Source organism: Salvelinus fontinalis, chromosome 32, assembly GCF_029448725.1.
Source record: "Salvelinus fontinalis isolate EN_2023a chromosome 32, ASM2944872v1, whole genome shotgun sequence".
Classification (NCBI taxonomy): Eukaryota; Metazoa; Chordata; class Actinopteri; order Salmoniformes; family Salmonidae; genus Salvelinus; species Salvelinus fontinalis.
Window position 1 is genome coordinate 39,157,009 of NC_074696.1, and position 13,289 is coordinate 39,170,297.

The 13,289-nt window shown below is 47.0% G+C and overlaps 1 protein-coding gene across 22 annotated transcripts in view; it reads left to right on the forward strand.

Moving 5' to 3' along the window:
* The window catches only part of LOC129831305 (microtubule-actin cross-linking factor 1-like), a 258,379-nt gene that overhangs the window by 169,833 nt on the left and 75,257 nt on the right, over positions 1 to 13,289 (forward strand). For 18 of the 22 annotated variants that reach the window (XM_055894583.1, XM_055894588.1, XM_055894594.1 and 15 more), the window contains 20 exons: positions 154 to 309; positions 400 to 615; positions 717 to 869; positions 1,031 to 1,327; positions 2,353 to 2,502; positions 2,781 to 3,014; positions 3,313 to 3,477; positions 3,744 to 4,085; positions 4,367 to 4,558; positions 4,840 to 5,013; positions 5,216 to 5,339; positions 7,169 to 7,368; positions 7,553 to 7,870; positions 8,235 to 8,401; positions 10,231 to 10,387; positions 10,631 to 10,742; positions 11,067 to 11,129; positions 11,742 to 11,983; positions 12,190 to 12,319; positions 13,033 to 13,232. In XM_055894583.1, the coding sequence (XP_055750558.1) occupies positions 154 to 309; positions 400 to 615; positions 717 to 869; positions 1,031 to 1,327; positions 2,353 to 2,502; positions 2,781 to 3,014; positions 3,313 to 3,477; positions 3,744 to 4,085; positions 4,367 to 4,558; positions 4,840 to 5,013; positions 5,216 to 5,339; positions 7,169 to 7,368; positions 7,553 to 7,870; positions 8,235 to 8,401; positions 10,231 to 10,387; positions 10,631 to 10,742; positions 11,067 to 11,129; positions 11,742 to 11,983; positions 12,190 to 12,319; positions 13,033 to 13,232 (3,792 nt within the window). The remainder of the gene's footprint in view (positions 1 to 153; positions 310 to 399; positions 616 to 716; positions 870 to 1,030; positions 1,328 to 2,352; positions 2,503 to 2,780; positions 3,015 to 3,312; positions 3,478 to 3,743; positions 4,086 to 4,366; positions 4,559 to 4,839; positions 5,014 to 5,215; positions 5,340 to 7,168; positions 7,369 to 7,552; positions 7,871 to 8,234; positions 8,402 to 10,230; positions 10,388 to 10,630; positions 10,743 to 11,066; positions 11,130 to 11,741; positions 11,984 to 12,189; positions 12,320 to 13,032; positions 13,233 to 13,289) is intronic. The other 4 variants (XM_055894593.1, XM_055894576.1, XM_055894573.1 and 1 more) reach the window with 3 other exon arrangements.

Below are 13,289 nucleotides of genomic sequence, written 5' to 3' on the forward strand. Positions count from 1 at the left end.
AACTGATGCATTTAGTAGGTGAAAAGCAAATTGTCTCTACTTGATCATACATCATCTGTATTTTGTAACCCAGTAATAAGCTGCCAAATGTCCATTTTTTATTGGAAAATTGCCATTCAGACTGATGCTTATCTGACATTCCCTTTCCATCAGTCCTCGTTGCTCCGCCAGGAATTCCTGGAACACGACCAGCAAATTGTGGCTCTGCTCTCTATGGTGAGACACATCGAGGTTCGCCTCAAGCAGCAGCAGCAACAGTCGATTGGTCGCAGCCTCATTGCCCTTGATGACATCATCAAACAGACAGAGGTAAGAGATGTAGTACCTGCAAATGTATGATCTATGATGTTGTCACAATAGAAATCTTAGGTTTCAAAATTGACCAACCTTTTATCTCAGACCTTGGATCTAGAACTTCGGGATTTAGAATCCCAGGTCAAAAAGGAAGTGGATGCTGCTGGGCAGCTGCTGGAGCCCCGCCCACAGGAAGTACCACCTCAGCTACTATTGGCCTTGGAAAAGGATGGGCGAAGTTTAGCTCGAGGTTACGAAGCCGCCAGAGGGGTTTCAGAAAACATCCTGCAGGGGCTGCGCGCACACAGAGAGGCACATAAGGTAATGGGACAGCGGATTGAAATAGGAGATCCCTGTGTTTTAGGTGTTTAATCCACTATTGCACCCTTTGCTAATCAGTGCTGTTTGTTTCTCTTTCTCAGGAGGCAGTGACTGGGGAACAGAAGTCACTTGGAGGGCGAGTAGAGGATCTTCTCTTCTGGCTGAAGGAGACTGAGGCACAAATTACAGGAATGGATGGGCAAACCCAGGGCGAGACTCCTTCTCAGCGCACCCAACAGCTCCAGCTATGCAAGGTTACCGCACTCCCTCCACACTTCAAGTTTGATCTTGTTACCCTCTTCTTGTGCACTTTCAACTGTGCAATTAACAACCTCGTTGGGATTCAGCCTACACGTTGCTTCATTTCCAGCTCGTCCTCAGATCATTATCTCTCCTTTCTATCTCCCTTCCTCAGGGGTTGCAGTCGTCTCTCTCGGCCCGCTCCAATGACGTCAACACGGTGGCCTTTGACATCCAGGTGTTCATCTCGGAGCGGGCTCAGGACCTGGCTCCAGAACAGAGCAGGCACCTCCTTGGGCAGCTGCAACAGCTCCAGAGGGGCTTCCACCGAGCCGCTGGCCAAGCCCACGCCAAGACCGACGCCCTCGCCGCCCGGAGAGAGAGGGAGGAGGAGAGGCAGCGCAGGCGCGAAGAAAAGGAAGAGGAAGAGGAGGAGAGAGAAAGAGAGAGACAGAGTGCAAGGGACAGAGAGGTTGGCAAACCGCTGGCTATGTTGCGCGGTCCCATTTGGAGTTCTGGAATACATGTTTAGCATACTCACAGATACATTTTCAATACATTCAATCATCAGTAATAACATACTTTACCATACAACGATTGCGGTCATGCTATCATTGTTTCAATTCTCCCTTTCTATCACTTTCTGTAACTGGCTGGTCCTTATACATATCATTAATCATGTCCATCAAAGCAAATATGCCAACTTCAAAATTATTCTTATTTCCCATATTTACAGACTCACCATCACAACCACCCCATATGTCAAAATGTATCACTTACATCAGATTAGCAAACAACCGCTGCTGCTGCGAAGGCTAAGACACCGTATAGGGACCGGTACTACTACTCCCACCACAAGCTTCTATGCCGAATGTGTGTTTGCTCCTCTGCATGTGTCCCTGTATAACACCTGTGTGAATTAACATGTCTGCTTTGCTCTTCCAGATTGCCACAGGAGGAAATACGCTTGTGCCACCACGGAAAAGGCTAGAGAGTTAATTTTTAGAAATCAGAGAAGCATTGCTGTGGCTTTCCTTTTGTCCTCTTCTCCCCTGTTGTACGACACGGGGAGGAAGGAACAAAGGGCAAATGAGGACACCGTTTGTTTGATTGTCTTTGTGTATCGTCGTTGTTTTGGCTTGACTGACCTGTTGATGATGCTGTGTCTGTATCTGTCGATCTGTCTGTCTGTCTGGCTGTGTGATTTCTGGACACATCATGCTCAACGTCTGGCGAAGGGTGCACAAATGACATTCAAAGGGTTTAGAAACAGGCAAGCGTGCACTTAATGGAAGTGTGAATGGGTGTGGAAGAGAAGTGCAAAAAGATGTGCTTTTTGTGTGCTCCTGCTCAACTGAGTGGAAAACGACGATAGGGGTCTGATTCAACGTTGTGGACTGACCACTGTTCATTAGCACAACGGGCAATATTACTTTTCTCACTCTTTTTTTTTTTGCTTACATTTTTCTCTTTCTACCGTCATCCGTGGCTCTCCAGGTGGTGCAGCAGCAGAAAGCAGAGTGCTCACAAAAATTGGAAGGCCTTACAATGTGGTTGGCCGGAGCTGCCAGCGTGCTGGCCAATCAAAGAGCGGGAGCCGAGTCGGGTGACGTGAATGTGCTGCAGCAGAAACGGAGCGAGCTGAAGGTGAGCAACGCTCCGTTTTTTTTCACATCCATGTCTCACGAAAGGAGATAACTCGCCTGTGTTGTTTAGTTGCTCCCAGACTTCTAATGTAGCCAGGTTTTGACCTTTCTAGGTCTCTTCGAGGATCCACAGTTACAGAAGCTAGACTGCATTCAATCTGTCGTAGCACTGTGCATGTATTCTCCTTTCTCTTCACATGCAATTTTGTACAGCCTGCTCCAGGGAACTATGCCACACTACCTGTAACCTCTCTATATCTGACCCTCTCTCTCCCCCAGGAAGTACAGAAGGACCTGCAGACCAGAGGCGAGGGCGTGGCGGAGACCGTCCGCTCGGTGGAGGAGTTCCTGGCGGAGCACGGTGACAGCCTGAGTCCAGAGGACAGGGCCAACCTCCAGGGGGCACTCTCCCGTATGAAGGAGCAGTACAGTGCCCTGACGGACACGGCCTACTCCTCCCTGGCCCAGCTGGACACGGCCATTAGCACCACCGTCCAACAGAACACACAGAGGGTAAGCGTAAAGTAGCAGCGCTGCTGTCGAACACAGCACGTGGATTTTATTATTGTCATCTATAAGGAACCAAGGTCCAAGATGTGTATCTTTATGGATACTGTTTTGAGTACTGAGAAATTACTATGGAAATAGCTACAGTGTGGCAATTAACCCAGAGGAAAAGCTCTTTACTTTTCTGTGTCAGTTATGGTGAAGGGCCTATCTTTCCCTGACTGCACTTTCATTGGTAGAAATATACGCTCACCCCGATCTGTGCTGTTTGATCATGTTTCCCCTCTATTTTCTTCCCCTGTAGGCGAAGGCAGTAGAGGAGCTGCAGGAGACGCGGTGTCAGATCGACTCGCTGCTAGAGGAGCTCTCCTCCCTGAACCAGCCTGGGAAAAGAGGAACTGGCATGACTGTTACTGACCACCCCTCCTCGCCAGAGGGAAGACTACAATCACACAGCGACATGCTCCAGGTCAGACATTCTCCTTGCTGTTTATTTACAAAATGAACATTTGTTCATGTTGTGGTATACAATTAAATGCACTATGAAACGTAATGCTTCAGAAAAGGGCTCTAAAACCGCCTTTTTAGGTGCTTGGCAGAGGTTATTGGATGACAGTCAACTTGTATCCCAATAGTCTTAAGGATTCCTCATCTCTTTTCCAGACTATTTGAGATGAACCCTACCTTTGGCTCTCTCTGACCCATTATGATCTTTGATCTTTGACCCCTCTACAGGCAGAGCTCCAGCAGCTCCAGGCCCAGCAGGCCCAGCTGATGCAGGTGTCCCAGAATGCTCGCTCCCTCCTGGACCAGCCCGACTCGGCCGTGCCAGCCGAGGAGAAACGGCGTCTGCGGGACCAGCTAGACCAGCTCCAGACCCAACACCAGGAGAAGCTGCGGTCCTGCCAGGAGAGGCTGAGGCGCTCGGAGGCCCTTAAGGACGAGCTGGCCAAGTTCCTCCAGGAGCACGGAGGCCTGGGGACCTGGCTGGAACAGAGTGAGGGGGAGCTGTGTTCCCTGGGGGAAGGAGAGACGGACGCGCAGGGCCTGAAGGGGAGACTGGAAGAGCACAAGAAGGTACATGTTGTTTTTTGATTTTCCTAGACTAGTGTGAGTTAGAGAGAAAGCTACATTGCATAGCCATAGAGAGATGGTTTACATGAGCGAGATGGAAGAATATAGGCTTACTGTAACAATAGATCAGGGTTTATATTGGCAGTTAGAAGCAATATTCACTCCTACTGTCAGCTGTATACACACAGTCATGATACTAAAGACACTAAGTTTACCGTTTCAAACTTTGGAACTGAACACATTCTTGACTGTATCGAACTGACCTGGAACCTGTTGTCTTCCAGCTGGCGGAGGATGTGATCTGCCACAAGGCAGACCTGCGCTTCGTGTCCATCTCGGGTCAGAAGGTGCTGGACTCCTTCCAGGGGGCTCTGGAGAAGGTAGGAGGGTCTGACCCAGCCCTGGAGGAGACCAGGCAGCTGGTCACTGACAAGCTACAGGACGCCAACCACCGCTACACCGCGCTGCACACCAAGGTGGGTCTCATAAAGAGTAGGGGGATTGTATTCTTCACTTCATTACCACTGGGCTTGGTGTACCAATACATACTAGGAGCATATCCAAAATTACATTACATTATTTTTATATAGCTACAATATCTGCTACAATATTCATATTATAGCAATAACCATAATTGAGGCTGTGTGTAGAGATATTCAACATTGCTCTACTTTCATAGTAGAGATGGTGTCCTGTTCATCTATTTTTGATCTATGCTTACCCCCCCCCCACCCCCACCCCTGTCTTCCTTCTCCAGTCGTCAGATCTGGGCGGGCGTCTGTCGGGTCTGCTGGAACGCTACCAGCAGTACCAGGACGAGGCTGTGTCGCTCCACACCTGGCTCAGCACCCAGGAGCAGAACCAGAGTATAGCCGGACCCAGCGGAGAGACCGACACACAGACACTACAGAACACACTGCGGGCCGTACAGGTGAGAGAGAGCATAGAAATAGGTGGGGTGTGCGGAATGATTTTATACAGTATATACATGTGACTGAACGAGGCGACACTATCGTTCAGTCACATGTATATAGAACTCTGTTTTCTATTCCCTGCACCTCAACATTTCTCCTCCCTTTTCCCCTTTCTTTTCTGTTCTTTTTCTTCCCCCTCTCTCCCTGTGTTCTGGTCAGCTGTTGCAGGATGAGCTGGCGGAGAGGTCAGTCCAGTTGGAGAAGGTGAGGAGGGCAGGCAGGGAGCTGGCTAACACACGGGAGTCCCCCACTCTCAGAGCTGCTGAGATCATCAGCACTGCAGGTACACAAGCTCACAACTACACCACCGTTCAAAAGTTTGGGGTCACTTAGAAATGTCCTTGTTTTTGAAAGAAAAGCACATTTTTGGTCCATCAAAATAACATCAAATGTATCAGAAATACAGTGTAGACATTGTTAATGTTGTAAATTACTATTGTAGCTGGAAACTGCTTTTTTTATGGAATATCTACATAAGCGTATAGAGTCCCATTATCAGCAACCATCACTCCTGTGTTCCAATGACAAGTTGTGTTAGCTAATCCAAGTTTATCATTTTAAATCATTAGAAAACCCTTTTGCAATTATGTTAGCACAGCTGAAAACTGTTATGCTGATTAAAGAAGCAATTAAACTGGCCTCTTTAGACTAGTTGAGTATCTGGGGCATTAGCATTTGTGGTTTCGATTACAGGCTCAAAATGACCAAAAACAAATAACTTTCTTCTGAAACTCGTCAGTCTATTTCTTGTTCTGAGAAATGATGTCTATTCCATGCGAGAAATTGCCAAGAAACTGAAGATCTCGTACAACGCTGTGTACTACTCCCTTCACAGAACAGCGCAAACTGGCCCTAACCAGAATAGAAAGAGGAGTGGGATGCCCCAGTGCACAACTGAGCAAGAGGACAAGTACATTAGAGTGTCTAGTTTGAGAAACAGACGCCTCACAAGTCCTCACCTGGCAGCTTCATTAAATAGTACGCACAAAACACCAGTCTCAATGTCAACATTGAAGAGGCGATTCCGGGATGCTGGCCTTCTAGGCAGAATTGCAAAGAAAAAGCCAATGAAAAGAAAAGATTAAGATGGGCAAAAGAACACAGACACTGGACAGAGGAAGATTGGTAAAAAAGTGTTATGGACAGACGAATCTAAGTTTGAGGTGTTCCGATCACAAAGAAGAACATTTGTGAGACGCAGAAAAAATGAAAAGATGCTGGAGGAGTGCTTGACGCCATCTGTCAAGCATGGTGGAGGCAATGTGATGGTCTGGATGTGCTTTGGTGGTGGTAAAGTGGGAGATTTGAACATGGTAAAAGGGATTTTGAAGAAGGAAGGCTATCACTCCATTTTGCAACGCCATGCCATACCCTGTGGACGGCACTTAACTGGAGCCAATTTCCATCCTACAACAGGACAATGACCCAAAGCACAGCTCCAAACCATGCAATAACTATTTAGCTCCAAACCATGCAATAACTATTTAGCGAAGAAGCAGTCAGCTGGTATTCTGTCTATAATGGAGTGGCCAGCACAGTCACCAGATCTCAACCATATTGAGCTGTTGTGGGAGCAGCTTGACCGTATGGTACGTAAGAAGTGCCTATCAAGCCAATCCAACTTGTGGGAGGTGCTTCAGGAAGCATGGGGTGAAATCTCTTCAGATTAACTAGAATGCAAAAGGTCTGCAAGGCGGTAGTTGCTGCAAATGGAGGATTCTTTGACGAAAGCAAAGTTTGAAGGACACAATTATTATTTCAAATTAAAAATCATTATTTAAAACCTTGTCAACGTCTTGACTATATCTCCTATTCAGTTTGCAACTCATTTCATGTATGTTTTCATGGAAAACAAGGACATTTCTAAGTGACCCCAAACTTTTGAACGGTACTGTATATCTATTGCTCTGCCGTCCATAACCTGCTATAGTGTTATATCTTATTCATCCCTCCACATCCTCATAGATCATGCCGTGTATCTTCTTGTCTTACTAAACACCCCCATCTCTGTTGATGTCTTTTAAATCCATCCACCTAAACACATGAGTCTATATCGTGATGGAGAAAAGTAATCACCCTGGAATTCTCTCATCCTTCCTCTCTCTGAGCCAGATGGTCTGGAGAAGAGGTTCAGCTCGCTGTCTGAGTCCGTGTCAGAGCGGGCTGAGCAGCTCCAGACGTCCGTAGCCCAGTCGGTCAGTGTCCAAGAGGGGCTGAAGGGCCTGCTAGCATGGCTGGACGGCCTACTGCTGACCCCCGGGCCTGTCCAACCCACCGCACAGGCTGTCCAGGATGCCCTCACACAGAATCAGGTACCATAGTAGAAATACAGGTCCACAATGGAACATGAAATAGCCTGCAGCTGCTATAATCCTGTTTCAGATATATATTTTTTACCATACTTACATAGACTATTATCTAAAAAAAATAATACACACTTCCACTTTGCAGCTGTGTTACATGAACTTCTTTTAACCCACTTCCCCTCTGTTCCAGAAACTACGCCAGGAGCTGTTATCCAGACAGGGCAGTGTGGAGGCCACCTGCGACTCTGTCTCCAAACTGCTCCAGAGCTCTGACGCCTCCACGGCCTCCGGGCTCCAGGGGTCACTAGAGAGCCTGACCCGGCACTACGCCGCTGCACAGGCCAAGCAGGCCGAGAGGGAGGCTGAGCTCCGGGGGCTCCTGCCCAAGCTGGAGAACTATGAGAGACTGAGTACGGACTTGCAGGGTTTTACTCAGACCAGGCTGAGAGCTCTGAGCCCCGCGGGACAGCCTGACCGCAGTGTGGAGGACTACAGACAGACCATTGAGGTAAAAGGGGTGGGATGGTAAAGATTGATTTGATTTGACAGTAAAAAAAAATACATATACACACAATACATAATTCATTGACTTAAAAAAATATATAATTTCCATTGTGGTCCCTTAAAGTGTTCCCGTACCATAGATATCAGTCCGTCAGACCATAGATATGAATGTAAACAGAGAGGTGGTAGGAGGATAGAGGTGCAGACCTGTATATATCAGTGTTACATTGAGGTGAGAGGATGGTGATGATAAATAATAGTGAAGAACCATAGAGATCTTTGAACAGAGAAGTGGAAGAAGGCAGAGGGATTTCGGGGACGGTAGGCTACCTTCAGATAACACATCTGTGTCTACGTTACTACTACAGGAGGTGAGAGCGGAGCAGGAGCAGGAGGCAGGTCAACTGAAGTCATTCTGCCAGCTGGGGACAGACCTCAGCCAAGCCAAGGCCCTGACCAGCACACAGACCCTACTGGACAAAGTCAGTGAGGTGTCCGATGAGTTCGCCCGGCTGGAATCCAACATCACTGAAAGGTAAGCAGCACTGCCTCAGAAAAACGCTGAGCCAAATCCAATACAACACCAAAGCAAAGCCCTGTGTATAAGCTTTGTAGTTCACTGTAGGTAAGCCCTGCCCTAGAATACACAAAGCAAAGAAGCACTTGTCGAAATCGATTTCAAGGTCTCTAGGTGCACGTATGCTTGTAGTGCAGCACCAATCCCACTAGGGGGAGATGGGTACAGCACAATAAGACAACACACTGTCACATTGCTGCCACCATTACAGTCTGAAATGTGACACTCATGGCATTTCTCTTCACGCCAATGCCATACAAATTCATCCACTGGTGTGGCAGGCAGCTTAGCGGTTAAGCCAACCGCTTAGCGGTTAACCAAGGTTGCTGGTTCGAATCCCATAGTCGACTAGGGGGAACAGCTGTTTGCCCTTGAGCAAGGCACTTAACACTAATTCCTCCTGTAAGAGTGTCTGCTAAATGACAACAAAAAAAGAAACTTCCTGTATGGTAGTTTACATTTACATTTAAGTCATTTAGCAGACGCTCTTATCCAGAGCGACTTACAAATTGGTGCATTCACCTTATGTTGCCTTGTCGCCCTGGTTAGACTAGCCACACTTGTGACATGCCACAAGGGAGTTGGGCCTCATAGAAATAGAATGACTGGCAATGCCCCTTCTAGTGTTTATATTTCTACGTCAGGCCACTTATAAATACCATTGGACTGTCTGTTCGTCTAGCAAAAGATCGCAAAAGCTCCCATATAGCGGCTAAAACATTGTTGGAATCGGCTAAACTTTGAACATTGAGATATTAAATAAATGATAGAGGCAAAGCCTTGAATAGAGAGAGTTTGTAAAAAGCCAGAAGGCTTTGGAATGTGTTTTGTTGGAGGAGAGGAGAGCGACGTGTTGATATAGGAAAGACAGATGGCTATCTGTGGATTAGGTGAAGAAGGGGTTGAGGTCAGGGGGTGAGGTCAGTTTCCCTAAAGGGAGTCATCAGGGTTGGTATCTGGTTACCTTCTTTCCTGTGGAGCCATAAACTGTAAGGAGGAGTGTCTTAAGGAGGATGCATATAAGCTGTGATGTCTGAGATGTTTAGCGGTCTGATTTCAGCTGTACAGAACCTTTGGGGAATGATTCAACTTGGTTAAAGCTTCTATCGTGTCCGTGAGTCAATTACTCTGAGAAATAAGAACCTGACAATATATAGTGAGGGATTAGGCCTGTCTCTTAACGCTGTGGGTTGCCAACAATGGTGTGGGGGGTGGACAGTGTTAGCTGATGGCGCAGGAGTGAATGTGGTCAACGGTTACTAAAATAAGCCTTGGTGGGCACAGTTCCGTGTCCATTTATCAGACATAGAGAAGAGGCTCTCACTTACAGACTGTGAACAAAACATAAATAAAACACTTTCAATGACCCAGACTGTTATATCATGATTGTTTTGTCTGTGTGCACCGCAGTCAGTGCACTGTTTTGAAAGCAGCTGCGATTGGGGCAGAACAGGTACAAAGCAGGGGTCAAGGCCAAGGAGACTATAGCCTTGGGCGAATACGGTCGAGATACTGGTTTATCCTTGACTGCGTAGCTCTCTCTTTTTGTGTCATGGAGCATGTGATTTTAATGTGATGGTTGCGTGTTTTATATGGACATGATAGTGGGATTGAATTCAAATGATCTCTCCCTCTTTCCATCTCTTACTCCTCTCTTCATCCCTCTTTTGTTTTTCACCCGCTTTCTCAACGTCTACCCCCCCCCCCCTCTTTCTTTTTTTCCCCCCATCTTGTTTCTCTCGCCATCCCCTCTTCACTTGTCTCTAACCTTCTCCTTCCCGCTCCAGGTACAACGCCACCCAGAGTTGTGAGCAGCGGCTGGGCCAGTTCCGCTCTCTCTCTGGCTCCCTCCTCAGGTGGCTCCGCACAACACAGGAGCAGCTGCCTCCCAAAGAGTCCAACCTCAGCACAGAGGCCCTGCAGAGGAGAGTGCAGCAGCTCAAGGTGTGTGTGTGTGCCCTTTTTTTTTAAATTAGTACCTGGTTTAATCACACTCATGCAGCAAACAGAATCCTCAATCAATCACTGAAACATATTTCACTCATTCTAAGGTAATGCTAGATTCCGTAGTGATAAATACGTTCCAAAGCATGATAGTGATTCAGAGCGACATGTCCATGTGAATATTCATTGAGGAATTATATAAGGCCATTATTAACTTTCTGACATTTTTTTGTTTTTACTAAGGACTTGCTGAGTGACTGGGAGGCCCAGGGAGTTCGGGTTCAGGAGCTGAACAAGACTGGATCAGAACTGGAGACCCTCATCATCAACATCACTGCCCCCCAGGCCAAGACAGGTAAGAGGAATGGGGAAAAAACTGCCTGTGTGCGTCCCCTGCTGCCTGCATGTCCAAGTTCATCCACGCTCTGTCTGTGAGGTGCGTGTTGAAGTCTATGCTATCAGCGTGCTATCAGTGTGCGTGTACTGTGAGGAAAGGCTGTCTTTTAAGTGCAAAACATGTCCATGCAAGACTGTCTGTGTGTACAGCGTGTGGCAACCCAGAGACTGATCGTGTTATATGCTTATCAGTGTTTGTGTTGGTCTGTACGCGAATGTGTGTTAGTGTTTGTTGCAATGTGTGTAGTTGTCTGAGTGTAGTGTGTGTGTGTCTCTCTCCCAGGTGTTCCCCAGATCAATGGTGCAGACAGCCCCAGCAGGGTTAATGGCATTCACACATGCAAAGGTGAGCTCACCCTCACTCCCTTATCCAAACCAATCGTCTCTGGCCTCCTTCCTCGTACGAGATGCTCTCCAGCGCTTACTACTGTGGACGTCACTGCTTGGCGTACAATCTGCTCGCTCGCTCGCTCCCAAAAATGCTTACCGTGTATCCATTTTCTGTGTGTCTGTCTTCTGTCTGTGAGCTTCTTACAGGATGTGTGCTACTGCAGTGTCTAACACCATTACAAATGTTTGTTGTCACTAATATTCGGTTGCTCGGGATAATAACGTCCACCAAAGTCCTTCAGTAGCTAGGTTTCCATCCAGCTGGCGACCAGGTTTTCATGCGAAATATTCAATAATCTGCATAAAAACAATATGCATCATGTCACCAGAATAAGACCCTCGTTATTTATTGGAAAGGAGTATCAAGCTCCATCACGTTCACTTTCACCACCCTGTGAAGTTCATCACTTATTTCATCTGTAGTCTAATAAACTGCATGGTTTCCTGAGTGGTAGTGGGAGGACCACACAACATATCACAGAGTGACTCCATACCAATCACCAAAACACCATACCAATTAAATGTGATTGGGTTTGTTTTGATAGATTGTCGTCCATTTTTCTCTCAGACCTGACAGAGATGCAGGTGGCGGTGGCGGAAGTGAACGGTCGTTACGAGGAGCTGGGAGGGGAACTGAAGAACAGACGGGGGCACCAGGAGGCTTCTCTGGAGCTCAGACAGAAGGCCAGCCAGGGTACCGAGGAGCTCAGCCGCTGGCTGGGAGACCGGGAGAACAGCCTGCACCTGGGCCAGACCACCACCTCCCCCTCCAAACCGGAGTTGGTACGCGCCCAGGCCCAGGAGAACAAGGTGAGTGTCTGGACTCGGGTCAAACCACAGTCAATATTGGGGTGTATTATGTCTCTGCTAGTTGGTCAACAATGCTACATTGGAAAATCATTTATCACCCCCTAGCTGACATAAACATTTTACACTCTATTGCTTCCATTCTAAATGCTTATCCTTGTCTTTTTGTAGCCAACATACTGATATGCTCTTCTTTCTCTATACTTTAGGCCTTACTGTCTGAGCTGGCAGAGCATTCTGGGAAGGTGGAGGAGCTGAAGAGCACCCTGGAGAAGCTGATAGCAGACAACCCAGACTCCCCAGAGGCAGACACCTGGAGAGAACAAATGAAGGAGATCGGTGAGTGCTACTGGGATGGATGAATAGGGTCGGCCATTTTGAAACTTGTGGGGTAAGGGACACTTTCTAACATAAGGAACCAGTAGGCCTGTATAATTTCCATGGCCATCAACCTAAGACTTTGCCCTGAATCAAATAATTAATAGAGCCAGCCATTTTGAATGGTAGATGAATCCGTTTAAGGAACATATGGTTCTGTACATTTCAGAGGATAAGAAGACCGGCTAATGTCGTAGTTATTTGAGATTTGCCTCAGCAAAGGATTTTATTTTTAATGTAGCGAATGAATGGGATGACTCCTTGTCAAAGCTAATAAAATCACCTTCAAATTCTTGATGTCTTTACCCTGACCTGATTTATAGCCCTGTGGTTTTGAAGATAGGAGCTCTGCCGTGTTCCTTTCTCCACACATTTCACACAGGGCCTTATTTCAAAGCCATGTGGATCTAAGACTCACTCTCTCTGCTGGATACCCAGTGTATGAGTCATGAGGAAAGCGTACAGAGGCAGAATAAAAAAAATAGTTTGTGGACATAAGCCAGTCAAAATAATAACTGGGTCTATAATCAAATTGTTTATTCAGTCGGGCTGAGTCACTCATGGAACCCATCGGTTTCACTGTTATGGTTCTCCACTATTTTGTTAGTCATTTTTGAATATAAGTAATAGTTGCTATGGTTTTTCACTCCGACGTTCACTTCCTATTTACTTAGACTCCCGCTGGGAAAAGGCCAAAGAGACGGCAGTACAGAGACAGACTGAACTGGAGACCTGTGCCGATAGGCTGGGCAGCTTTGCCACAGCAGCCAGTCAGTTGGGTCCATGGCTCAGAGAGAAGGAGCTGATGATGAGTGTGCTGGGACCCCTGAGCATCGACCCCAACATGCTGAACACCCAGAAACAACAAGTACAGGTACATAGTTCAGGTCCTCTATGTTGAACACATGAAAAAGAATGAAAAATAATATCA